The sequence below is a fragment of the Pan troglodytes genome, chromosome 15 (genome assembly GCF_028858775.2).
Source record: "Pan troglodytes isolate AG18354 chromosome 15, NHGRI_mPanTro3-v2.0_pri, whole genome shotgun sequence".
NCBI lineage: Eukaryota > Metazoa > Chordata > Mammalia > Primates > Hominidae > Pan > Pan troglodytes.
The window spans coordinates 73397246-73424240 of record NC_072413.2 but is presented as its reverse complement, the minus strand read 5'-3'; the positions used below and the strand labels follow the sequence as shown (position 1 = coordinate 73424240).

The following is a 26995-nucleotide window of genomic DNA, read 5'->3' as shown; positions in this document are numbered from 1 at the left end:
GCTGGAGGAGAAAGAACACATGATTAGAATGCAGGAGTCAAGTTTAGTTGGGTAAACTGTAGCCTTTGCAAGCTTCAGTATACAAGGAAGCTAAAAACACCTCTCCCGCCTTCCTCATGCGTGACATGCCTTGAGAACTGCCGAGTGCCAGGTACACAGCAGGCACTGAGTGAATGCCACTGAGCTGCTCCGGCCCTGGGTGGCAGGGATTCAGCTGTCGAGGTGAGGGGGTAGAGAAGCCATCCACACCCTTCCCTGGGTCAGACACACATTGACCAGGGTAGTTGGTTCACTCTGTGATCATGGGACAACCTGGAACTCTATCCAGCCTTCCCAGAAACTAAATCTATAACTGTGGCCTCATAAGCTTCCTATTCAACCATGAGGACAATCATAGTGGGTTGGTGACAGGAGGAGAGTCACAGGCCTCTGGAGGGAGAGTTCAAACACCAGCTCTATCCCTTGCTAGCTGGGTTACCTTGGATAAGTAGCTTACCTTCTCTGAGCCTGTTAAACCATCTGTAAAATGAGAAGAATCGTGCCTATTTTGTGCTCTTGTGAGAAGGGAAGAGACTATGTCTGCTTGTCACAAAATAAGTCTTCAACAAATGGTGTCTGCGAGTTTAATTCCCTGGACCTCTAATTCGCCATCTGTGAATTGGGGACAAGTGCTGTTCCCTGGCAAGGCTGCCATGAAGACGAAATGAGACAACGTATGGAGCAAGCACAGGATTCACTCCTTACTGGAGGCCCCACAAGGGCAAGACTTAGGTCTGTTTCATCCTCCAGTGAATTCTCAGGGCCTGGCACACACAACAGGCCCTCAGAAAACATCTGCAGAGTGAGCGAACACTCTGACTGCTCTCAAAATAGTAACTGCAGGTGGCTTAATGTCTCTGAGCCTTAGCTTCCTCATCTGTGAAATAGGAGAGCTGTTGTGAAAATGAACAGGCCTATAGCAGAGGCTCCAAACAGTCTCCAACCCTGAGAGGGCCTTGCACCCATTCCCCAGGCAGACACCACACAAGGCGGCTGTGTAAGTAAGAGCAATGTTTACTGAGCGATACAGGACTGAGTACTATGAAGGGTTTACAAGGATGGAAATGCACCCCGCCCCCGCCCTGGCCACCCCCGACACCCAGAGACTACAGTACTTAGGAGTTACACACAACGGCCGTAACTGGTGGCTATCTGTTCATAACAAACAAACCATAGCATATTTATACTGTATCACATCGAGTGATTATAGAAATCCATATATATATTGCTTGTATAAAATCTTTTTTTTGTAAAAAATATTAAAAAAAAAAAAAAGGAAAGTATAAAAAACATGTGCAGTTGAAAGCCCTGCCAGGACAGCCAGTCTGTAAACATTCGGTGAGTATGTGCTTTGGAAGGGCGCCTGCGCCTCAGTGCCCACAGCAAACTCCAGCAGGGCTGGCGAGGGTGCGCCCGGCTGCCGCCTCCTGGGCAGGGCCGCGCTGGACCGAGGTGGGTGGGGGCATCAGGGCCCCGCAGCACGCCCCTCTCCAGCTTCGCATCAGGGCGAGGGGCAGGGCTGGGGGCAGGTGGGTTGCAGTTTCATTCTGAGTTCCATCCTCAGCCGCATTTTGGTTGCAACTCATGGCTTTTCCTGGCTGTTCGGAGGTTCCTCGGATGGGTGCCCTGGTGAAGAGGCCAGAGAAGAGCCCAGGGCTGCCTCGTTGGGCGTCTCCCTGGCCTTGGTGCCTCTGTCCTGCCTCCTTCAAGTGGGGCCCCAGGCAGGACAACCCTACCCGAGGGTCAACTTTGGTCTCAGCGCTTGGTCCGTCTGGGTTTCCTCAGCCCGCTCTTCCTCCTGGGTGGCTGATCTGAGTTTCACAAAAAAGCTCGGCTGATGCTGGCTGTGCTGAACCTCATTGTACAGTTTTTCATGCACCAAAGGAAGGGCCATCTGGGGCCCCCCTCCTCCTCCCTCTTCGTCACTTTTCCTTCTCCTCTTCCTCCTCCTCCACCTCCTCCCAGCCCATGGTCACTTCTTCTCGAGCTGCTCGAGCAGCGGGTTGCCTTCTGACTCGGGGGTCTTGACACTGTCGGTCCGGACGATGCAGGTGGGGCGGTGTCGGTTCAGCATCAGGATGAGCTGCTGCCGCTCCTGCTTCAGCTCCTCAATCTGGGTCTTCAGCTCTGCGTTCATGAGTTCCAGCCGCTCGGATTCCTGTATACCAACACAGAAGCACGTTGTGAGTTTCATGGGGACTGGCTCTGGGGAGAGGCTCTGCCTGTGGTTAGGCACAGGGCACGCTGGGCTGGCACTGGCCTGTTTTCTGCAGGAAGAAGCACAGACCCTGCTACTGAGCCCCTGGCTAACTGACTTTCTGCAGGCAGTGCCTGCCACAGCGGTGACACTGGCCTGTGTCACGTCCAGGTTATATTCTAGGGCCAGCCAGACTCACGTCCCACCTCTCTCCCCTCCCTCAATCCACCCCAGCTTCAGTGACCACCTTGCTGTTGCTCAAATATGCCAAATACTCTGCTGCCTCAGGGCCTTTGCACAAGAAAGAAAGGGTGGGCAAAGAAAGGAGGCCAGGTGGACCTAGAGCGGGTCTATGGAGCAAGCATGGGGGGGCCCAAGAGGGGACCCAGATGGCAGTGTAACGGCAACGTGCTTTGATGTGTGACAGACACATGTGGGAGATATCTTGGCCGGTGGGATCAGTGAGTGTAGTGTAGTCATGTCATTCCTCCTAAAACATGTGCTTCCTAGCTATTAGTCTATAATTATTTCAATAGCCTCTTCCTTATCCCTATAATCTGGAAGCTTTGCCCACAGACAGGGAATCAGCAGTCATCCTGCTGGATCCCAAATGAGGTTTCCAATAGACCTTGAGTGAGATTTCCAGGGAACTTCTGGCTCAGCTAGAGAGGTTCCAGGGGAAGGAAGGAATGTTGACGATTTGATTCGGGAGGTGGCGGGGGTTACATGTCCATAGTGTAGATGGGAGATGGGCATATCGATTCAAGGCTTGGGGGATTGAACAATAAAACAGCATCTGAATGATTTTTCTTGGATTATGTCTAAAAACTTTGAGACTTGGCATTTATTCGAGGGCCAGCAAAGTTTCAGACCAGTGGTTCTCAACTAGGACTGATTTTTGCCTCCCAGGAGACATTTGGCAATGTCTGCAGACATTTTTGATTGTCACAACTCAGAGGGAGCTGTGCTACCAGCATCTAGCAGGTAGATGCCAGAGATGCTGTAAACACCCTTCAATGCACAGGCCAGCCCCACAAGTATTTAGTCCAAAATGGCGATAGTGTAAGAGATTGAGCAACTTGTATCAGTCAAACAGCAAGCAGTAGTTGCAACTGCGTATGTGACAACCAGAGGGCCTGTAAGCCCATAAGCCTGCCAGTCCTCCTGGCAGGGTACAGGTGGAGCGGCCTCCCCAGGGGGTCCCCAGAACCCTCAGTGGGCCCAACCCTCTCCCTCCAGGGGTACCGTCTTCCTCCCACAGCCGGTCTGACCAAACTGTTCCTTGTGCTCATCTCTGAGGTGGCAGCATGAGTGCCCGGGAACTCTGAGACGGGCAGGCCTCGTGACCAGACGCTGAGAGAAAACAGCCTCACTAAAGGAAAAAAAAATGCTCGGGGAAAATATTAAAAACCAGCTCTGGTGGTTTTTGGTTCCACAGGCTGGGACGTGACTGGGAAGCTGGCCTGGTCCTCTGTTCTGAGAATTCCAAGAGAGGCGCATCTCGGAGGGCCAGGAGAGACCCCTCGTGAATCCATGGAAGCCTGTGAGCCCTCGGGCTGGGGCAGTTAGGTGCCAATGTCAGCCCCCTGCTCACTGGTGACTCTCTGGTGACCTTGGGAACTTCTCACAAACCCTCTGACCATCACGGTCTCCCCAGCCCAAGGGCTTAGCTCCATCTTCAAACTCTCCTGAGCCCCTGCCTCAAGGGGTGTCAGGGTAACCCACCCATCCGTGAGTGTTTGCTGAGGCCCTGCTATGTACAGTGAATGCCCTGGGGAATCCAAGAGCCATGAGCCCCCAACTGGCTCTTGTGGCCTTTCCACTGTAAGGGGAAGAAGCAATCTGTGCAACAAGGCAGAGCTTACTACTGTGTGACCATCAGCCACCCAGGGTTCAGAAGACCTTAGAGAGGGCTAAAGAGCGGGTCTGACCTTGGGCATGAAAGATGGGTTGACTCAGGCTGGGTTGAGAAGGGGAAGGAGGGACTTGCGGGTGGAGAACCCTGAGTGAACAAAGACCCAGGCATGAGAAAGCTTAGGATGGGTTTAGAAGGGAAAACTACTCCACTGTGATCATAGCTCGCTTTAGGACTTAGTAGGGTAGAAAGTGAGAAGGTGGGTTGAGAGCCAGCCTGTAGCTCTGGAAAGCTTGTGGGTTGAGAATCTGAGTCTAGAAGCAAGTTTCTTAACTTCTCTGAGCCTCAGTTATCTCCTCTGTAGACAGGTGAGGCTCTTGGGGATTAGATGAACTCACAGGGAAAAAGCACTTTGTAAACCAGAGAGGCTTACTGTAACTTATAAGCAAGAGAATAGCATAAAGAAGAAAGAGAGGAAGAGAAGGAAGACGTCTCAAAGAAAAATCTGCTGATCTTGGTGACTAGCTGGATTTGGAGAAGGAAGGAGATAGGGCAGAGAGCTGACTATGAACCCAGTGGAGGGTCTGAGGAATGAAGCCTGGGAGGGCAGCTGTTCTGGAAAGCGGTGGGAAGGAAAAGGAGGAGTTTGTTTTGGGTACAGTGAGTTTGAAGTTAAAACTGGACATGCAAGGGGAAGCCTCTGACAGGCAGAATTCAACAGCACTGCACACATAGATCTGCCTCCTAGAAATTACCACGTGTCAAACCAACTCTACGTGGGAGCGTCTGTATCACACACAAAGATCAGTGCAGTGTAGGGTAACTTGCTTTACTCATGCAGCTATCATACAAAGAACATTATATTCTGTGGGTTTTAAATGTTAGGGTACATCATTGAATATCCCGAATTCTGACTGTCTGGCTGTCAGAATGTAACTAACTGCTTTTTTTCTTTTGAAACAGAGTCTCGCTCTGTCACCCAGGCTGGAGTGCAGTGGCACGATCTTGGCTCACTGAAACCTCTGCCTCCAAGGTTCAAGCAATTCTCGTGCCTCAGCCACCCAAGTAGCTAGGATTACAGGCATGTGCCACCACGCCTGGCTAATTTTTGTATATTTAGTAGAGACAGGGTTTCACTATGTTAGCCAGGCTGGTCTCGACCTCTTGGCCTCAAGTGATCTGCCTGCCTCGGCCTCCCAAAGTGCTGGGATTACAGGCATGAGCCACCGCGCCCAGCCAGAATGTAACTAACTGCCTTTTAGTTTTACTGCCTTCCACACTCAAAGAGTTATTAGTTGGCTCTACATATTTATTTATTGTGTAAATATAAGTTGAGTTCAGAAGAATCTTTTTTTTTTTAAACCATGATTGTAGAAGTGGTTTGTGACTTTATAACAACAATTATCTAATTTGTTTTCCTAATTAATGAAGGAACTGAGCGAAGATCTTTCTCACATTAATTATGAAGCATATACCTCCGGCTGCATTTTTGTTTATTGTTTTGACTTCTGTTAGATATTTATTGCCCCAGAGAAAATGAAACCATTTGTTGTTTTAGAATAGAATTAGTGCATGTTAAGGTTCTGCCTCCTACACTGTGGTCGGCAAAGGCAGTAGAAAGAATACAAGGTGAAGGGCTGGGTGTCCTGGCTTTTAATCCTGGCTGTGTGAACTTGGCCACATCACTTCCTCTCTCTGGGCCTCAGTTTCCTCCCAGAAAATATGATGATTGGCCCAGGGGACTTTAAGCATTAAGATTGTTTGAATTGGCTGGGCATGGTGGCTCACACCTGTAATCCCAGAACTTTGGGAGGCTGAGGTGGGAGGATCACTTGTGTCCAGGAGTTCAAGACCAGCCTAGGCAACACAGGGAGCCCCGGTCTCTACAAAAAACAGAAAATTAGCCAGGCATGGTCATGTGCTTGTAGTCCCAGCTACTCAGGAGGCTGACGTGGGAGGATCACTTGAGCCTGGGAGTACAAGGCTGCAGTGAGCCATGACTATGCTACCGCACTCCAGCCTGGGTGACAAAGTGAGACTCTGTTTCAAAAACAGCAACAGCAACAACAAAAGACCATCCGAATCTATATTTTTAAAAAGCTATTCTAAGGCATATAAAATAGATTTCCACTAAGTTTTTGTAAGAGCTGAGAAGCAGCCTGATATGCCCCTTTGAGCCTGAAAGACCTGTCTGGATTAAAATCCTGACTCTGCTACTTGCTAGCTATGCTTCCACAAACGAGTTTCCTGATTTCTTTTGAGTCTGGGCAACCTGAATATTGTGTGGGGCACAGAGGAAGCCCCAGGTTCTCATCCTGACTCGGCCACTGGGTGACCTTGAACTTCATCAATGGATAGGACTGCCTTTCCTCTTCCCAGGGCCACTGTGACCATCAGGAGAGAGTGGCTATGAAGACCAGAGGGCACCACGGGAGTGTGAGATAGCATTATTGCTACTAACATCTAGAGAACCTGGGTTAGGACAGCAGAGTGACAGAAGCTGCCAGCATTATACAAGGCAGAAGCCTCAGGGCCACTGCTCCTGACTGCAGATGGAGGAGGTACTGAGGCAGCCCCAGGGCCTGCGGGGTGTGGACCTGACCCCTCCCAAGGCCTGCCCCTTCCCCGGGGTTCAGGGCCTCAGCTAGTCTAGGCAGGCGAACTCTGAGATGCAGTTAAGAATCTTCCAGGTGTGGATCTGGTTGTCCAGGGGTCAAGGGTGGGACGGTGGCTTTTTACCTATAACATATATACAGTTGTCTCTCAGTAGCCATGGCGATTGGTCCCAGGACTCCCCGAGGATACCAAAATCCGAGGATGCTCAAGTTTCTTACATAAAATGGCGTGTTATTTGGATATCACCTATACACATCTCCAGTATACTTTAAATCATCTCTAGGTTACTTATAATGACTAATACGATGTAAATGCTATGTAAATAGCTGCTATGCTGCATTGTTTAGGGAATAAACAGTACAGATGCTTTTTGTTCTGAATATTTTTTATCTACTGTTGGTCAAATCACAGATGCAGAACTCTTGGCTATGAAAGGCCGCCCGTAGATATTTGTCCCAACTGTATATATCCCCTTACTTAAATAATTACTATTTATTAACAATTAACATATGTATCTCTGAGCCTTGTATTTTACCTATTAAAAATAAACTACAAGAGAATCCCCCAGGTCTGCAGGCACTGACTGTCAACACAGCCGCCTGCATTCATGCCCTAAACTTCACACCAAACCTCTGCTTCCAAGGCTGGGGAGGAGGAGGAGAACACAGGGGTGAGGGGAGGACTGGGCTTGGGCCCAGACAATGCTGCCCAAATCTCCTCCCAGACCCCAAGGCCGCGCACTTCTGTCTCACTGGAACAACATGACACTTCCAAAACTGATCCTTCTACCTCAATCTGTGCCCCACATTGCCGCCAGAGGGATCTTTTGAAGGTGTGCATCTCCCCTCCTGCAGCCCTTCAGTGGCTCTCCATGACCATATAATTCATCATCCTAGAGCAGCACTTGTGAGAGTGAAGGAAGGGGCTACTAATCATTAGCCCAGGACAACAGGCACAGACTGGGCATGCCTCAGGCAACCCAGCATCTAGCATCACCCTATTATGAGGGATCTGGGCCCTGCCTGCCTCTCCACCCCACTACTTGGTACTCTAAACTCCAGCTGGTATCCTTTTCAATGCCTTAAACACATCCTTAAACAGCACTTTTGCCTTTGCTTGAACCCTTCCATTCCTCATAACCCCCTAGGGCCTCCATCTCACTGCTCCTACTCCTCTTTTATGTCTGAATTGAAGCAGCCTTTCCTTAGCCTAGACCAGGACAGGGCCCCTGCTGTGTGTTCTCACAGCTGGCTAGGCTTGCCCAACATAACGCTCGGCACACGTCACTTTCCTTGTTTCCTGCCTCCCATCCCACTGCTGACACCGCCTGCCTGCCCTCTGTGCCCTAGGCACTCACTAAACACCTACTAAATGGACGGGTGGATCAGCAAAGGATGAATACATCCAAGCCCACCACTCGCTAGCAGTGTGACCTTGGCCAAGTAACTTGACCTCTCTGAGCTACAGGTCAGTCTCTAAAATGGGGATAAATAATATTATCTCACTGGAATATTATAAAGATTAAATAAAACACGGGAAATGCCTGGCACACAGTAGGTGCTCAGCTAGTGTTCCTGGAATGTGATGGGCAGTGAGTGCCATTCATTGGGCACCAACTCTTTATTGCACTGGTGTGTCACTAACATGCTGTCCGCTAGGGCGTATCTTGCCTGGTAACTGGCTGACAAGCTCTTGAAGGCAGGGATCTCACGTGAAGCTTCTCTAGTCCCTGCTTTCTCATCCAGCTCTGCTCATGGCAGGCACTCGGTGCTGGAAATGAGGTATGTGGCACTTCATCCATCTTGAAGGCTCGTGTCTTAGAAACTTCCTGAAGATTCCCAGCCCAATGTTGTAGCACCATCTCTTCCAACGGGCTCCCAGATCCAGGAATCTAACTCTAATCCACAATAACCATTCCCTGCACTGGACACTCACAGCCTGGAGGTAGATACATGGCCCCATGCTGTCTACACCCATGACCACAGAATAGCTCTCTGCTTGTTGCAAGTGTGAGAAGATGCCCATAGACCCTCCAGAGTCCAAAAACACCAGGCCAATCTAGCCTTGTCTCTCTAGCTCCCACAGGAGGACCGTGTCTGCTGCTTCCTGTGTGCCCCCAGTGTACCCAACACAGGGATGCACATTTAGTACATGCTTAAAAATACCCGTTGAATCAATTAATGAACAAAAGAGCAAACAAACGAACGAATGCCAGTATAGCAGAGATGTGGGCAAATTACTCAGCCCCACACTTCCTTAGTTTCCTTATCTGTAGAAAGAGACTAATGAAGGTACCCACTTCATATGGTTATTATCCCAATAAAATGAGATAATGTACATACAGCATTCAGCACAGCACCCAACTTTACAAATAGTGGCAACTATTGTTAGTTACTGTGTACTTACAGAATAGGACCCGCCCCTATGTTATTATTATACATTATCGTTATTATTATTCAACAATGAACCAATGATTAGGGGTGGAAAGACCAGAGACTCCTGGCCTGGACTGATTAGCTTTCTGGTCATGTTCCCTCACTGCCAGCCACCATTTCTGAGATGCAGGGAAGCTCTGAGAGGCAGGACTTGGGAGAAAAAGAACAAACATCCTGCTTGGCACATTCCAAATGAAAGGGCAGGTAGGGCCAGGAGGAAAAGCAACCCCTGGCTGACCTCTACATGCACAGCTGACCTCTTATTCCCAGAGGGAGCAGCAAAGAGCTTGGAGGTCACCTTCAGTGGAGCTGAGGGGCTGGCCAGATGGCATGCAGGGCTGGATAAGACACCTGCAGCTAAGGGAAGGAGCTTTTCTCTGTGCAAAGTTAGCCAGGCCAGAGGCTGTGTCCAGTGCCCACATGCAGGATGTTACTACCTAGCTTCATTGGCACTCACCCTAGACGACTTTGGTAGCCACCAGGGAACCAAAATAGATAGTGGCAGTCCTGGGCCATTTGGGTCAATCAGCACCAAGGGTCTAACCTCAGTGGAGGGGAATTTGGCTCCTCCTTCCTTCTTGGGCTTCCAGGGGTTGTGTGGGCAGGAACTGCTGAAGGCTGCCCTTGGTTGTCTTGGTTCAGAGATTGGGGAGGAAACAGGAGGTAGGAAAGAGCAGAGGGGCCAAGGCTGCTTTGGCAGCTGCCAGCAGATGCTCATTGACTACAGAGACATCTGATGGCCTCTCCTGGTCCAGAGTACACAAGCTCACTCCAAGGAATGGCAGGCTTCCCCACCCACCCAGTCAGCTCACCCGCTGCAGAAACTCCGTGCGCTCCTTCTTCTTGTTCCGGCATCGGGCTGCTGCGACTTTGTTCTTCTCCCGGCGCCTTTTCCTTCGCTCCTCTTCCTCATCTAGCTGTGAGGGCACAGAGCCACTGATTAGACATTGAGGCAGGCTTGGAGTACAGTTTCTGTCCTGACACATAGACAGAGGGACAACTTCGCCTTTCTAACCCACATCTCGGCAGTGAACAAGTGATCACTTCTGCCAGCCCACTGCCTGGAGAGTTGGAAATACCTCCCAGCCAGTCCAAGGATCCTCTCAGAGCATCCCAGGGAGGAGTCAGTAGCCCAAACGGGCAGGGATTCTGCTCTGGTTTGAATGTGTCTCCCAAACTTCAAGTGTTAGAAACTTAATCCCCAATGCAACAGTGTTGAGAGGTGACACCTTTAAGAGGTGGTTAGTAACAATATTAATGAATGGATTAATGTTGTTATTAGAAAAGGGGATTTGTTATAAAAGGAAATTTGGCCCTTTCTTGCTGTCTTGTACTCTCTTGCTTTCCCACCTTCTGCCCTAGGATGATGCAGCAAGAAGGCCCTCACAAGACACCAGTACCTTGATATTGGACTTCACAACCTCCAGAACTGTGAGAAATAAATTTCTTTTCTTTATAAATTACTCAATTGGTGGTATTCTGTGATAGTAACACAAAATGGACTAAGACAGATATCCGGGTTCAGATGTCCTGAGGGAGAAGCAAGCCCAGAGACTCAGGAAGCCCCTCGCTTCTGCCCCCAGGGTCCCTCAGCTCTCCCACAGGTGGACATTCTGGGGGAAGAATATGCAAAAGCAGAGAAAAGGATTAAAGCCAGATGAGGAGTTCAGGAGGCCAGGAGCCTGGCAAATCTACTCACACAGAGGTGGCACCCAACGGGTGGTGACGGCCTTTTCTTTTGCCCAGCCCAAGCCCTCTGGGCACAATTTTCCAGGCCAGTGGTTCCCAGGCACTTCCTTTAAAAACGTCTTGGGCATGGACACAGGTTCCACATTCCACTGCCACCTTCCCACCTCCTTGACTATCTTTGTCCTCTCCTCTTACCTTCTGTTGGGATTTAAGATCTTCCCCGCTCCTCCATACCCAATATTCCTTTCTTGCCTTTCCAAATGCTGGGATCCATTTCCTCTTGTCACTAACAGTCTCCCCAGCCTCCTCATCTGGCTTTAATCCTTTCCCCCAGGATGCCCACCTGTGGGAGAGCTGAAGGACCCTGGGGAACAAGCAAGGGGCCTCCTGAGTTTCCGGGCTTGCTTCTCCCTCAGGACATGTTAATAAACTCACCATGCGTGAAATACGACCCCTGGAATGGGGAGAAGGAGACTCACTGCCCACTAGCACAGACTTCGAATCAAAGTTGCTGTTGTTATTGCTCCATTAGTAATAATAACAAGAGGTGCCATTTGTTGCCTACTTTGATAAATGCTTTAAACACATGTCATTTAATCCTCACCATCAAAGTCTTATGAGGAAGTTACTATTACTGTACCATTTTACAGATGGTGAGAGTGAGGCTCAATAGTTCAATTTGCCCAAGGCCATACAACTACAAAATAGCAGAGTTAGGATTCAAACTCAGATTTCTCTGGTTTCAAGCACCCTGCTCCTGACCACCAGCCCTTACAGCCCCAGTCCATCAGGAGCACTTTGATGTGGCACCTCTTGCTGCCTCCTGCCTACCTACCTGGTAGGTAATCTACCAGGAAAATCTGAAGGACACCCAGGACCAGCTGGGCTGGGGACAGACCAGAGTCATAGGCCATTAGAGAAGCCGTTGGATTGTCCTGGGCTTGCCAACTCTCTCACTTCTCCAGCCAGGGAGGAGGGTGTGGGGGGTGACTCTGGCAGCCCAAGGCCTGGAACAAGGTCTCAGCCCAAAGGGCTATAGGCCAGGAAAATAAACAGCCTCTCTCTGCACACTCCCAGCATGCTCTGGGGGCTCAGGACAGAGCGCCTGGGCCCGAGACCAGCACCATGGCCATCGGCACAGGCCTTGGCAGGGCAGCCCCCTTTCTGCCTCCTCACCACCTCTGAGCTTCTCCCTGCCCCACTCCCACCCCACCTGGGAGTCAGCTGCAGAGGCGCCTCGTCAACACCGCCACACCCAAGCACCTCCCAGTCCCTTGGCCTTCTTTGAAACTGAACCAGAAGTGACAGCTCCTCTGGCTGACCTGCATCTGGGAAAATAGAAACCTGGCTGAAATTGATTCCGCCCAACCTTAACCTCACCCCCAACAAGGCCAAGGTAACCGTGACGACAGGCAGAGGGAAGGAACTGGAGGAAGTGGCTGGCGGTGCAATCTCCCTTCGGCCAGGAGGGTTTGCCCACAAACTGCCAAGGTGATGTGTGCAGCCTGGGTACTGCAAGGCCTTGTGTCCTCCCCTGAGCAACCAACCTCTGCCCTCCAAGGCTTCAATCCCTACCCCCATCCTGCACAGGGCCTTATTCCACAGAAAGTCAGAAGCAGACAGAAGCTGCTTTAGCAGCAATGCAAAAAGATTCAGAGCTGGAAGAAAGTTTAAGAGATCAACTGGGTCAGGCTGAGGCCCAGGTCAGGGGCCGCTCCTCCTCCCCTCTCCAGCCACGTTCATCCCCTCCTGCATCACCCTCTAGTCCAAATGTCTCACCCTTCTCCAAGCCAGCCAGGCCCTCTCAGCCTTGAGTGAGATATCCTTCCTTTCCCACTTGGTAAACTCTTAACTGAACCTCGAGAGTAAACATCACCTCCTCCAGGAAGGGTCCTTTGACTCCCCAGATAGAATCAGCTGCTTTTAGCTAAAAACAGAAATACTATTCAATCCAGCAATCCCATTCCTGAGTATATACCCAAAGGAATATAAATCGTTCTACCATAAAGACATGTGCATGTGTATTTTCATTGCAGCACTGTTCACAATAGCAAAGACATGGAATCAACCTGAATGCTCAATGATAGACTGGATAAAGAAAATGTGGTACATATTACACAATAGAATATTATGCAGCCATAAAAAGGAACAGGATCATGTCCTTTGCGGGAACATAGATGGAGCTCAGGTTATTATCCTTAGCAAACTACTACAGCAACAGAAAACCAAATACTGCATGTTCTCACTAATAAGTGGGAGCTAAATGATGAGAACACACAGACACACAGAGAGGAACAACACACACTGGGGCCTACTTGAGGGTGGAGGGTAGGAGGAGGGAGAGGATCAGAAAAAATAATTATTGGCTACTAGGCTTAGAACCTGGGTGATGAAATAATCTGTACAACAAACCCTCGTGACATGAATTTACCTATATAACAAATCTGCATATGTACCCCTGAACTTAAAAGTTAAAAAAGAAAAAGAATCCGCTGCTTTTTTGGTGCTGCTACAGCACTGTAGGAGTCTCCATCGCATCCTACCACAAGCATCGGTTTGTGTGGGTGCCTGTTTTCCCTGCTAGCCTGAAGAACCGGACCTGAGCTTTCCCAGCACCTGGTACAGAGTGTGGCACTCAGGAGGGGCTCAACAAATGTCACTCAGATGAATGAATGGAATTCAGGATTCCAGAGAGAGATGCTACAGGCTTAGATTCTTTCATTACAAAGTGACTTATCACCCGTGTTTGCATCTGCATGGCCTTTTCCCCAGCGCTCACGGGAGCTTTCTCTGCCGGGGTGGCCTCTTCTCTCTGTTTGTAGTAGGCCAGCAAAGCTGGGAGCCTGCCTTCCCTAGAAGCACACTGGCTGAAGGCAGAGTTTAGATTTGGGGGCACAGGCCCCTGAGAGCTATGGCAAGTCTGCATGAGCCCTAAGCAGGCCAGGAAAAAACTTACGGTGTGTGCTGAGGCCTAGAGCCCCCAGTTCCACAGCCACCACCAGCTTCCAAGCCCAGCCCCAGGCCTTTCCTGCACCCATGCCCCCAACCTTGGCTGGTATCTCCCAATGAGGCAAGATGTGATCCCAAAGCCCCATCCTCACACCTTCCCCATTGAAACTGTGCTGCATCACCCCTAAATCCTCGCGCTGCTATTTAAGAGCTGCCCAGAGGTGTAGAAAACAGCTGTTAAGGCCCGACCAGAAACAAGACAGGCATTTGGCAGATCCCCTCTGCCTTCATGCCCCACAGCTAACATGGCCTGTGCCATCTGTACCCCTAGACAGGGACCACTTGGAGACTCTCCCCAGCCCTTCTTGGGGCTCCTTCATCCCCAGAGTCAGGGCTGCTGCCTCCTCCTTCCTGGTGCTTCTTGAATTCTCTAAAGCATTTGCCCATGTGTGGGAGAAAGATGGCAGAGAGTATTTGTACCACACATGGCTCTGACATCTGAAACCAGAACCCCAAACTGGGTGATAATGATTTGTTTCCGCAGATACAGCTGGAAGAACCAGGATGTTTGAAGAGGAGGCAGCTTGACGCTCAATACATTTAAAGAACCATGAGATGCGGGCTGAGGGTGGGAGGGGAGCATGCTTTTCCCTGTTCTCAAACTTAGTGTTGGCTCTGTTTTCCTGCAGTTTCCCAGGAAGGCCCAAGGGCAAGGCCATCCGGGTCCTGGCAGTGAGGGGTGCTGCTGTGCCACACTTCACATTGGATAGAGAGACCTGGGGACTCAGGACCAAGAGGGCCCTCGTGCAGAGCAGCCCCGCCTCACCCAGACCCCTCCTCAGAGAGCCTGTTCTCAAGCCCCTGCCACAGCTGACTGGACAAGGCATGAATGGCTGAGCCGAGCTGTACTCACTCTCCTGGAATTTTAAATTGGACTGGGAGATCCTGAGTGCTGGACTGAGGGGTCATGCAGGGCCGGGCAACCAACTTCACCCCCAGGCACAGGGAGGCAGGAAGATCGGGCTGTGAAGTTTAGGGTGAGCAGAGACCAGAGACCACGTACCAAGAGAGAAACAACCACTCAGCTCCAAGAGGGGGTCAGGGAGACAAAGAAACAGGCGAAGAGAGGGAAAGGGGGATGGAGAGAAAAGCCAGGCCTGGAGCAGGGGAAAGCAGGTGGGGTGCCCAAGGCACACATTTAAGCAAGTGCAGGGTCAGCACCAAAGAGGAAGCACCTCCCTACATGCCATGCCCCCGGGCACCTCACCCAGGCTTGCTCACCTCACCAGGCCCTGAGACAGAGCACTCCCGACAAACAGGCAGACAGACAGAGACAGTGGGACAGAGAAACACACAGAACACGGAGATGAAGAAGGGGAGAGAGAGACACAGAGGCAGCGCCACAGGGAGAGAAACATGCAGAGATGTGGACAGAAGCCAACGGCACAGACAGAGGAACAATCAACAGAAGACACACAGAGAAAGACGCTGTCTTGGTCCTCTTGATGCCACCCTGGTGAGGACTGACTATGCTCCTTGTCATTGGGACTATGAATCTGTCAAAATTCCTCCCTTGGCTTGAAGGGAGTTTGAGAAGGTTTCTGCCACATGCCACTGAAAGATGCCTGGGACACCAAGCTTCTACCCTTGGAGGTCAGGTGATGCCAGGGGCTAATGGAGGAGCTGGAGATGGTCCCCAGTGACCAGGGGTGAAATCCCACCCTTAGCAACGTTCCTAAAACCGCTGAGAAAGCAGCAGAGCCTGGATGCGGAAGGGCCCTTAAGCAGCAGCCAATAAAAGGCAGAGGTGGGTCACCTCGGTTGGTACCAAAGCCCCTGGACTAGGGGATCCCAGCAGGAAGCAGGGGTTTATTTAAAGGAAATTAATGAGGGAACTACTTACAGGGGGTGGACAGAGCTTAGGGAAGCCGGGACCAGCAGCAGGGGAGTCACGAACACCTCCGGCCTGAGGCTAGGGTCAGGAGTGATGATTGGAACCCAGGGAGAGCTGTCACTTAGCCATGGCAGAGGGTCACCAGACAGGAGCTGTGCTGTTTGGTAGAGGAACACACCACTGCCCAACGGGTGCCCAGCAGGGAGGGATCAGGGGAATGAATATCCCAAATTCTTTTCTAAGGCTGGTACCTCCTAATGGCCAAGTTCAACCAGCAGCCAGAGTGGAAGGACTCCTGGGTAATGTGGTCCATTGAGATGAGCCACCTGGGGCACAGAGCAGGGTAAAACGGGAATGGATCTGATGGGCAAACAAGACTATCCCGTGTATGAATCTATCTCTGTGATTTACATAAGTCCACCCCCAGTCCTGGCCCCAGTCACGGCCTGCAGGCAGGAGTCAATGACAGCAACAGTTGAGAGATTCCTACAGGGCTCGCGGTCATCCCCACAGCGAGCACTTCCTGGACGTTTGCCAGGAGTCAGGCACTGTGGAGTGTGGTTGGCCAACAGCACAATCAGCCTCACCCAAGCTCTTGTTAGAAATGCAGTCTTGAAGGCCACCCAGACCTACTGAATCAGGATCTGCATGCAGTACATGCGCACGCAGATTTGTGTGCCCAGAGAAGTTTGCCCTGGAGCCGATTAAGGACTCACACAGTCCATTTAGCAGGTGTAATGATTCCACCTGCAAAATACATCTCTAAGGTGTCCACCACATTCTGCATCCCTGCTGCCTCCAGCCTGGTCCAAGCCCTCGTCGCCTCTGCACTGGACGGCTGCAGTGGCTCCAAAGGGCTCTCCCTTGGCTAAAACACAAGTCAGCTCCTCTGCTTGCAACCCTCCAACAGCTTCCATCACATGTGACCCACAGAACCGAGAAAACCTGGCTCCTCCTGCCTCTCTGACCTTCCAGTACATCGCCCTTCTCTACCCCTCAACTCCAACAATGGGCCTTCTTCCTCTCCCTCAAAACGACAAGTTCTTCCCTGTCCCCTGGGTTTGTACTTGCTGCTCCTTCTTGACGTCTTTACTGACCACCCCAAACTAAAAGCCCTGTCCTTTTACCATCTCCCTGTGTATTTCCTTCAAGGTACATTCACTAACAGCACTTATCTTTTTCACATGCATGTTTGCCTGCCCGTTGTCAGTTTCCCATGAGAACCTTAATCTATTCATAGTTAATCTATATAAATATCTCAGTCTATCATCACCTTCACCACTGTCACTCAGCCACCAGAGCTGAGCATGGCACAGAATGGGTGTTTATTAACTAAATTAACTACATTTAATTTGCCATCTCAGTAAGTCACCCAGCACAGCTCTATCAGCTTCCCCACTTTTGCAGATGAGGAAACTAAGAATATCAAGGCTGCGTAGATGCTCAGTGACAGCACAGGACTCGTATCCAGGTCTTTGGGCCGCAGGGCCTGAGCACGTCCTGCTCTTCAAGGGGTGGGTGGTCTGAGCATGATCACTGCCTTTAGAGTTAGAAGTTTTTAGCATGTTTTAAAAAATGTTATTGCACAATTTACATGAAGGTGTAACATTCAAGCTCCATGGTTTAAAGGAGGGGGCTTAAAGGAGGGGACGTCACCAGCTCCTCTCGGGCCTAACCCTCACCCATTTCCGTGTTTCTCAGGCCTCGTCTGCAGGTGGCGCGGCATTTCCACCTTGACAAACAGCAGCCCAGATGTGATTTTGAATTCTGACTTTTCATAAGCGTTTTCAAAAACATAGCTTGCAGGACCCACAGAGAGACAGAATGAGAAAGAGAAATTACATTCTCAACCCAAGGCGCTGAAAATACAGAAACTCTCACATGGACACAGAAATAAAGGAAGTGATAAGCGAAAATAGACAAAAAAGAAAAACCAAAAAACCCTAGCACTAACCAGAGTAGCCCAAGTCTGAGGGTTCCGTCTCATACTAAGAATTGTTGCCTGGGCAGACAGAACCAGGCTAATCTGAGACTTGTGGCATCAGAGTTGACAGTGTGAGCTTTGGTTGGTGGGGTTGGGGGGTGGTCTTTAAGACCTGAGTTCTTCCAGAAGCTCTGCTGTAGACCAGCTGTGTGCTCCTGGGCAAGTTACTTGGCCTCTCTGAGCCTCCATTCCTCACTTGTACAGGAAGGTACTGAGCCCCGCCGCACATGGTAGTAATGAGGACTGAGTTCCAGCCCAGAGCCGGGAGCACAGGAAGAGTTTCGTGATGCCAGCGTCCCTGCCTTCCTTCGCAGGCAAGGCGGAGGCGGTGCTATTGCAGCAGCGGCACACTGGCCTGCCTCCGGGCAGAATGCGGCACAGAAAGGAGTACTGCGGAGAGGGAGGAGCAGGCTGGGGAGTTCAGGGCGTGCTGAGTTGTCAGTGAGCAGGCCTGGAGTAACAGCCCCGCAGCCTCCAAATCTAGCCTCAGGCCTCGCACAGCCAGCCAGGCCCACCAGGGCCCCCCCTGCATGGAGGAGCCACATTTCAACACCAGGGACCCATGAGCACCCTGGGAAGTAAACACCCAAATACCAAACATACCAGACATTCCCCTACATAAACAGGGCTGCACTAAGCCAGGGGCTGCAGTCCCTCCCCACTCCCCCACCCCCCATCAACAAAGTAGGGCAATTCAGGGACAAGATCTCAGCCTGCCCAGCCGGCTAGGCCCAGAGCCTCCTCCCACTCCAGGAGGGAGGAATGAGGAAACCCCAGGGGCCCTCAGCCAACTCCCTTGCTGACCCCCGGCAGCCTGCAGGGGCCAGGCCCTCCCAGCATCCCCCATGGGGCTGAGCTGTTGGAAACTCTCTGCCCTCCTGTCTCTCCCATCGTCTCTTGCCAGGCCTTCTTACTCAGTGGCCAAGGTCTGGGCCTCAGCTGTGAAATATTGAGCTGTTTCAGTGAACAGCGGGCAGGGCTTTAGGAGAAAATTCAAGACAAATGGTCAGTCTAAGGCTGGGGTTGCAGACTCACATCACCTCAGGGGTCAAGCAAGTAACTCACCATTAGTGAGGGACGAGGGCTGGATGGGGAGGTGGCCACCCCTCCTGCCATGGGAGGGGACACTAGCCCCAGTGGGATGCAGGCTCAGTGCTGCTAATTCTTCCAAGTTTTCAAGAAAATATAAATTTTTAAAGTAAAATCTCCCAATTTTGAATGTCAGCAACAAATTCCATTTTGAAAGGAACACCCATGAGCCAAACAAAACACATCTGTGGGCTGCACTGGCCCACGGCTGCTGATTTATGACCTCTGGCAGTCAGCTGACCCTAGTGGGCTTGTCCTCAGAAGCCTGGGCTCTGGTCACCACAGTGCCCTACTCTGTGACCTCGAGTCAATCAGGTCACCTCTCAGGTCCTGGGGCTCATCTTTAATAAGCACAAGTAGCTCCCATTTCTCACTGACCTTCAAACACATCTGCAAGGTGGGTCTCAGGGGCCTTATTTTACAAGTGAGAAAACTGAGGCTCAGCGAGGTGGAGTGTCTGCCCGAGGCTGCCAAGCTGGGAAAAGACAGGGATTGACTCCATTCCATCAGGCTACCTTCCACACGGTGGGCTGGACTAAAATCTCCGCAAAGTCCTTTCCAGCTCTGACTTCTCTGGGTTTTCATTCATCCAGCCTTCAAGGGCAGCGTGGGCCTGATTGAGGGGAGAAGGGGTGGGATGTAGGAAGGGTGCCCCCTAATTTCTTATAAGAAGTTTCTTAGCTGGGCACAGTGGTGTACACCAGTAGTCCCAGCCACTCAGGAGGCTGAGGCTGGAGGATTGCTTGAGCCCAGGATGTTGAGACTGCAGTAAGCCATGATTGTGCCACTGCACTCCAGCCTGGGCAACAGAGCAAGACTCTGTCTCGAAAAAAAGAAAAAAGAAGTTTCTGCTTTTACAGACGCTTAGTGCCAGGGGCTCTTGGAAGCACCAAGGCTAATCCCTAGATTTTACAGATGAGGAAACTGAGTCCCAGCGAAGGAAATGGCTTGCTCTTCAAGACAGGGATTGGGTCTTCACAGACCAGCCCAGAGGACACTGCTTGGTCCATCCTCCTGGGAGGCTCTGCCTGACTGTGCATCATCCCTCTTTCCTGAATTTTCCATGCCCTGGACCCACTCCCCTGCACCTGCCCATCCTCTGACCTTGCCTTTCCAGTCTCCTGCTATTTCCCATCCCTTCCGGGCTGTTTTCCAGGTCCCATGCTTGGCCTGCTACTCTCCTCACTCGATACGCATGGCCTGTGGATCTCCGTTTTCATCTACTCACGTGGTTTCAGCCACCACCCATACACTAATGCCAACCAAATCTGGATTTGCAGACCCAAATATCCAAGTGCCACCTGGGCCAGACGCTCAGTGTGGATGTCCCTGAGGGCTCACTACCTGCCTCCCCACACCCCCGTCCCTCTTGTTGTCTCCAATTTTGATCACGCCAGCCATCCAATTCTAGATTTTAAATCTTCATCAGATTTGCTCCCCCCATCCACCCCCACTGTCACTCTCCAGGCCCGCTGTCTCTCCTTGACCACTGCCCCAGCCCCCCAGGAGGCCTCCAGACCCTGCACAACCATCCTCCACCCCAGCCATCGGAAGGATCTTTCTAAAATGCAAATCTGGCCCAGTTACTGTCCACCTTACCCTCTGGATGAGGCCCAAGCTCCTATGTCAAATGAGGTTGCTGGGACTTGGCCCCACCTGCTGTGGTCTTACCACCTGTTGATCCCAGGGTTCCGCTCTATGCTCCTGAAACACTGAGGTGCTATATACCATACACTTCCCTGGCCTTCATGCCTTTGCCCTGCTGTCCCCTTAGCTTACTTCTCATGTCTCCTGTACATGCAGCTGCAGCATCACCTCCCACTGGAAGCCCTCCCTGATTTTCATGCCCTGTAGGCTGAGGAGGTGTCCCTGTGCTCTGAGCGTATCCTGGCCCCTACTGTATTATATTCTATTTACAGTTTCTGACTCCTCCATTAAACTGGGAGTTCCACGGGGGCAAAGTCTGCATCTTGTTGACTTTTTGTGTGCTCAGCACCTTGCGTGGTTAGGGAGGAAGGGAGGCCTGATCCACAGAGCTGGTGACCTGGGCAAGAACCCAGACACTCCTGACTCCAAGTCCAAGGTTCTTTCCACTTCACTTCAGCTGCCCCCAACAGCAGGATGTAATCAAGCACATTCACCTGTGAACAAACCCACACACTGGACGCTGTGCTCACTCAAATCAGCTCAGCCAACCACCAGGTGAAGGCTCTGAACAAGAGCTGGCAGAGGCAATGGCTCCACCTGCCAAGATGAGTCACTCGGCTCCCATGGCTGGGGGCACGGGTGGATAAGCCATTGCCCTGTGTGCACAGCATCTGCAGGAAACAGTGTGGGAAGCAGGGCTGCAAACTAAGCTCCAGCCTTAGATTCTGCAACTGAGAAGACCCAGAGACCCTAGATCCTGGCTGCATCCTCAGGCCAGGAACTCAAGGTCAGAGAAGGGGAATGAGTGTGCCCCGGTCCTGGGTCGGACAGTGACAGGACCAACTGGAAGGCTACTGCTTTCTGGGAAGAGGCAGGGGACACCTTCTGTATGAACTGAAAGCCTGACACCCTACAATCTTTGTGGGGTATCAGAGCCCACAGGTGGATCCTTCCAAACTGACTCCTCAGTCTCCTCGTATCTCAGCAAGATGCAGCATGTCTCTGACCAGGGCCCTCCCAACTCCCCTTGTCCATAGTAAAAACCTTCTTTTGCATTAAGAGAACCCCAAAAACAATAGGCCGCCGAGGTGTGAGGCTGGTTTATATGAACAGAATAGGAAAAGGCCATTCTCTCAAAAACCAGTGGAGAACAGCCCCATTTCCACAGCTAAGAAAAGACAGCATTGTGTTTGGAACAAAGCCTGAGAAAGCCAGCTAGGCAGGGTGACACCCATTTACAGCCGGTTTTGCTAAGGAAAGAGCAAACACTGTTATTACAAAAGTGAGAAAGAATCCAGGAGACACAGGAAAAATCACCTTGGCACAGACAGAAAACCTAACACTGAAGAGAAAAAGAGATGATGATTGCTAGGAAATCCTTTTGCTGGAGAAGAGCTATTTGGGGAAGGATGTCTTTTGCTGAAATATGTCTATTTCAGGCCCATTTCATATTTATGATTTAGTGGGGTCTAGTTTCCCACTAGGCAATCAATCTGTTTTCTTGTCCAATTGACAGTCACTTCAAAAGATGAGAAAAGGAGAGAAATGGTGGCCCCCACAAGACCCTCATCACCCCCAAAAGACTGGTGAGAAGCAGAATGCATCTGGCAGGGAAAAAATCTGTCTTCTTCTCAAAGAGTTAATAATACAGCTGAAACTGACTCTTTAACAACAACAAATGGTGTAATATGCCTTGATTACACTGGGTCAAAAATGGAGACAAGAGCTCCTGCAAAATGACTCTATCTACAATTAAATGAAAATGCAGTCGTTGCACAGAATATTTATGAACAAGGCTGTTCTGAAAGTCCCAAGCTGGCCAAAGTAGGAGAACATTTCAAGTTCCATCTTATTAAAGCCTTTGGAAGTCATTTGTCTTTCATCATGAAGGTGAAAAACAAGGTCCTTGGCTTAATTATTCTCTACCAAGGCAGTTCCATTTAATCTGTATGCAGGGTGTGTGGCTAAAACATGCATTTCATCCAATTTCTTTCAAGCACAAGGCACAGATAACAGACAAATCTCCCAGCAAAGGCAACCTCCCCATCAAGAATACTGAACACCAGCTAATATAAACCCTACTGAGGTGAAAGGGCCAAACCGTTCACAGCCAGGGATATCTGGCCCGGAGGATGGAAGAGGGGTTTTACCAAGAGTGATTTATTTAAGGAGATGGATGCAATTTAGGTGCAGAGAGAAGGTATGGAAGGGCTTTGCCACACTGAGGCAGATAGAGTGGGACACAGAGCTCCCCATTGCCAGGGCTACGGAGTGGATCCTCAGTTATCAGACCAGAACTGCTGAGAACTCTGGGTCAGTGGCAGCAAATGAGGGTTCCTTTGGCATGAGAACAGCTTCTCTGATTCTTCCTTCTAAAACAATGAAGGAACCAGCCTATTGACAAGCTCGGCAGCGTAATTAATTGGGAAGTCCCTTAGGGCGTGGACGTGGCAATGTTGAGCATCTCAAGACATGGAAATAACTGGTTTGCAAACGCTAAGGTGTTTGCTGATTCAGAAAGCAACCCCTGCCTTACACAGATTCGGGGAACCATAAGCATTAATGAGTATCCAATGGCAGGTGGATCCATCTAGGAAGCTTGAGATAGGTGTTGAGAAAAATGTGGTTTTAGATCCTTTAACCATTCTCAGATAGAATCATGGCCAGTCAGAGCTGGAAGGGGTGACCATGGAGACATGCTCTACATGTGCAGAGAGCATCAGAATCCCCTGGGGGGCTTATTGCATCATGGATTTCTGGGCCCCACCCTTCAGAGAGTGTGCTTCAGTATGTTTAGGGTAAGACCCAAGAATCTGCACTTCTAACAAGCTCCCAGATGCTGACCCCACTTTAAGTAGCATCTATTGGTTTCAGCAACAGAAACATCTTGTTCAAATGATACCACAAAATACTCAACAGGTTAAGGCGGTATATATTTTACTTAAGGGCTTACAATTGCATCATATCCTTATTATAGTCATTCAATGAGAACAAAAAGATGTGTTTTGGCTGGTGCAAAACCTTTAACTCAGAGGTTGTCTGAGATAGTTGCAGGTTTCTGATAATCTCGTATCCAAATTATTCCTGTCTTTTGTTTTTCTTGCGCATTCAGTTTAGTAGTTAGTTACAAATGGTAGGTAGGTGATAGCTAGCTAACTAGCTAGCCGGGCACCGTGGCTCACGCCTGTAATCCCAGCACTTTGGGAGGCCAAGGCAGGTGGATCACTTTGAGCTCAGGAGTTCGAGACCAGCCTGGGCAACATGGCAAAACCCCATCTCTACTAAAAATACAAAAATTAGCCAGGCATGGTGGTACACACCTGTAATCCCAGCTATTCAGGAGGCTGAGCCAGGAGAATCACTTGAACCCCAGAGGCAGAGGTTGCAGTGAGCCGAGATCAAGCCACTGCACTCCAGCCTGGGCAATAGTGAGACTCCAACTCAAAAAAAAATAAAAAACATAGATAGATAATAGATAGTGCCTCATCAGCTTGCTTTCCACTCTCAGGATGCTCATCAGTTAATGCGAAGTAGCAGGAAGAGCTTTGTGCTGAAGTCTATGTAAAATAGATTAACCTGGCACCAGCTGTCACCTTGGCAGTGCTCTCCAAGGTGTTAGGTCTGATAACTAATAGGTATGAGCATGTGTGTGGATCTTGCCTGTTTTTAATAATAGATAAAATTATGCTTTAAAAAATGAGACCCTGGCAAGTGACTTCATCTTCTGAGCGTCAGCTCTCTAACAACTCATACTACTAACACCACCTCATAGGGTTGTTGGAACAGATCAGAGATGACGTCTACAAAAGAAGTTTGCAAACTATAAAGTGCATTGCTTCTGTATGACTTCTGACCTGAACACAGATGTCCTCACTCCTTCAAAGAACTGGGCTGGTTTCTTAACTGGATTACCAGGTTTTCAGCTAATGGCTACAGGTTAGAACACCTGCCAGCCCCACTCAGACCAGCTGAATCAGGATCAATATTTTTGAAAGACTTTCCGGGGAATTCTAATCAGTAGTCAGAGTTAGAACCTGCTATTCTATACCATATATCCTCCCTAGTTCTATATTAAATCCTATCAGATTGTTCTCCTTGCTCCTGGATAGATACTAGCAATAAAAAGGAAAAAAGGCTTCTTCACTGCCGCTGGTCTAAAAGGGGGTTTTAATAACCCTAGCTACTAATTCTGGAACATTGTTACACACTGGGGGATTTGTATACATTATTCCTTTTCAGCCTCCCCACAACCCTGTAAGGCAGATATTATTATTCTCCATTTTTAAAAGCACTTTATTGAGATCAAACTCACACATACCATACAATTTGTCCATTAAAGTATACAATTCACCAACTTGTATTATATCCAGAGTTGTGCAACTATCACTACAATTTTAGAACACTTTCATCACCCCCAAAAGAAACCTCATATCCCTTGGCCATCACTCCCCACTCCTCCCATCTCCCCACCCCTAGGTAACCACAGTACTGGCTCTACTTCCTGTCTCTATGAATTTGCCTATTCTGGACATTTCATCTAAATGGACCCACACACTCTGTGGTCTCTTGTGGCTGGCTTCTTTTACCCAGCATAATGTTTCCAAGGTTCATCCATATTACAGCATGTATCAGTTCTTCATTCCTTTTTATGGCTAAATAATAATCCATTGTATGGATAGACCATGTTTTATTTATTCATGCACCAATTGATGGACATTTGAGCTGCTTCCACTTTGGAGCTACTATGAATAATGCCACTGTAAACTCTCATGTATGTTTTTGTGTGGACATGTTTTCCTTTCTGTTGGGAAAGGAAATATATGTAGGAGTGAAATGGCTGGATCGCATGGGAACTCTGTTTAGCCATTTGAGGAACTGCCAGACTGTTTTCCAAAGTGGCTGCATCATTTTACATTCCCACGATCAATTCATGACGACAGCTTCTCCACATGCTCACCAATACTTGTTATTATCTCTCTTTTTTCACTATAGTCATCCTAGTGGGTGCAAAGTAGTATCTCATTGTGGTTTTGACTTGTATTTCCTTGATGGCTATGATGTTGAGCATTTTTTCATGTGCTTAGTTGCCATTTATATATTTTCTTTGGAGAAATTAATATTAAGATCTTTTGCCCATTTTTCTACTGGGTTATTTGTCTTATTATTGAGCTGTAATCATTCTTTATATATTCTAGATACAAGTCCCTTATTGGATCTACGATTTGCAAACATTTTCTCTCATTCTGTGGATTTTCTTTTTACTTTGTGTCCTTTGAAGTACCAAAGTTTTTAATTTTGAAGATGTCCAATTTATTTTTTTTATTTTGTTGCTTTTATTTTTGGCGTAAAATCTAAGAAACCACTACCTAATCCAAGGTCACAAAGATTTACAGCTGTTTTCTTCTAAGAGGTTTCTGGTTTTCACTCTTACATTTAGGCCTTCGATCCATTTTGAGATAATATATGTATATGGTACTAGGTACTAGGTAGGGGTCTATTTCCCCTATTTTTACAAGGGACGAAACTGAATTTCAAACATCTAGTGAACTCTCCAGAGCCAAACTATTCCAATGCAGCAGTCCTGCTTTGCTACATTGCCTCCAAAAAGGCAAGGGTTTTTATTCGCGGGGATTGGGGAGTTGGTAGGGTGTAGGGAGGACTACAGAGGCAAACCACGGAGGAGTTTGTCAGAGCATACACATGCACTATGCTCAGTAAAAGGGGACCCTGTAGCCACAGAGCAGAGCACAGTCAATGAGCCCCAGCATATGGCAGGTTGTACACAACCTGGAAGGGTGGCTAAACCCAGAGGAGGCCCAGGCCCTCACTCCCAGCACTTTCACATCCTGCCTGAATCCATCCATGAGTTCCTCTAGATCTCCATGCTCCAACCTCAGGCCAGGTTGCCTTGCGCCTTTTGGGCACAGTAGAAGGAAAAAAGACTTAAATGGCTTCAGAGTTGTTCAGCCAGATGAGCCTCACCCAGGAGAGGACTCAGTTTCCCAACTCTGAGTCCATGTTGCCAGTGGACCTGGAAACATCAAAGTAAGATGGTAGGATTGACAGAAGACTTGACAGCCCTTCTTAAGGCTGCTAAAAAATTGTTGGTTGATGGGAATGCAACGATGACATTAACACCACAGGAAACAAGATAAGGAGTCACAGAAGGCAGCTTAGGGGAAAAGAGAGGCTTGAAAAGCCTTCTCATTTATAGTTTGTTATGATAACTAAAACTCCAGCTGCGTCTAAACTGCATAAACAACCAGAAACTGGAAAGTCGGCTTGCTTCCCTGAAACCCAGCTCATAGGCTAACACTTCAGAAAGGTTAGTGCTGTCAGAATAGGTAGTTCACTACACATGGAATCAGTCTCTAACAAAGGTAATTTACGGACATACTGCACTGCAGTCAAGGTCATCTTTCACACAGCACCTCACTTAATCTTCGCGAAGCTCTGTGATGAGGATGTGAATCCAGTCGCCATGTGCAGTATGTGCAGGAAACTGCACTACTTTGGAAAGGGCAGTTTGGATTTCCTCCTGTTACAGATGAGGAAACGAGCTAACTTTCCCAAGGTTGTGCTGGGAATGAGCGAGAGAGCC

The 26995-nt window shown here is 49.4% G+C and overlaps 1 protein-coding gene across 6 annotated transcripts in view; it reads right to left on the bottom strand.

The window, feature by feature from the left end:
* Nucleotides 1-1035: 1035 nt before the first annotated feature.
* Nucleotides 1036-26995, bottom strand: part of JDP2 (Jun dimerization protein 2) — a 43652-nt gene continuing 17692 nt past the window's right edge. For all 6 annotated transcript variants that reach the window (XM_063793736.1, XM_016926440.3, XM_024348808.2 and 3 more), the window contains exons 3-4: nt 9955-10059; nt 1036-2197 (exon numbers count right to left, since the gene is read on the bottom strand). In XM_063793736.1, the coding sequence (XP_063649806.1) occupies nt 2012-2197; nt 9955-10059 (291 nt within the window). In that variant the 3' untranslated portion in view covers nt 1036-2011. The remainder of the gene's footprint in view (nt 2198-9954; nt 10060-26995) is intronic.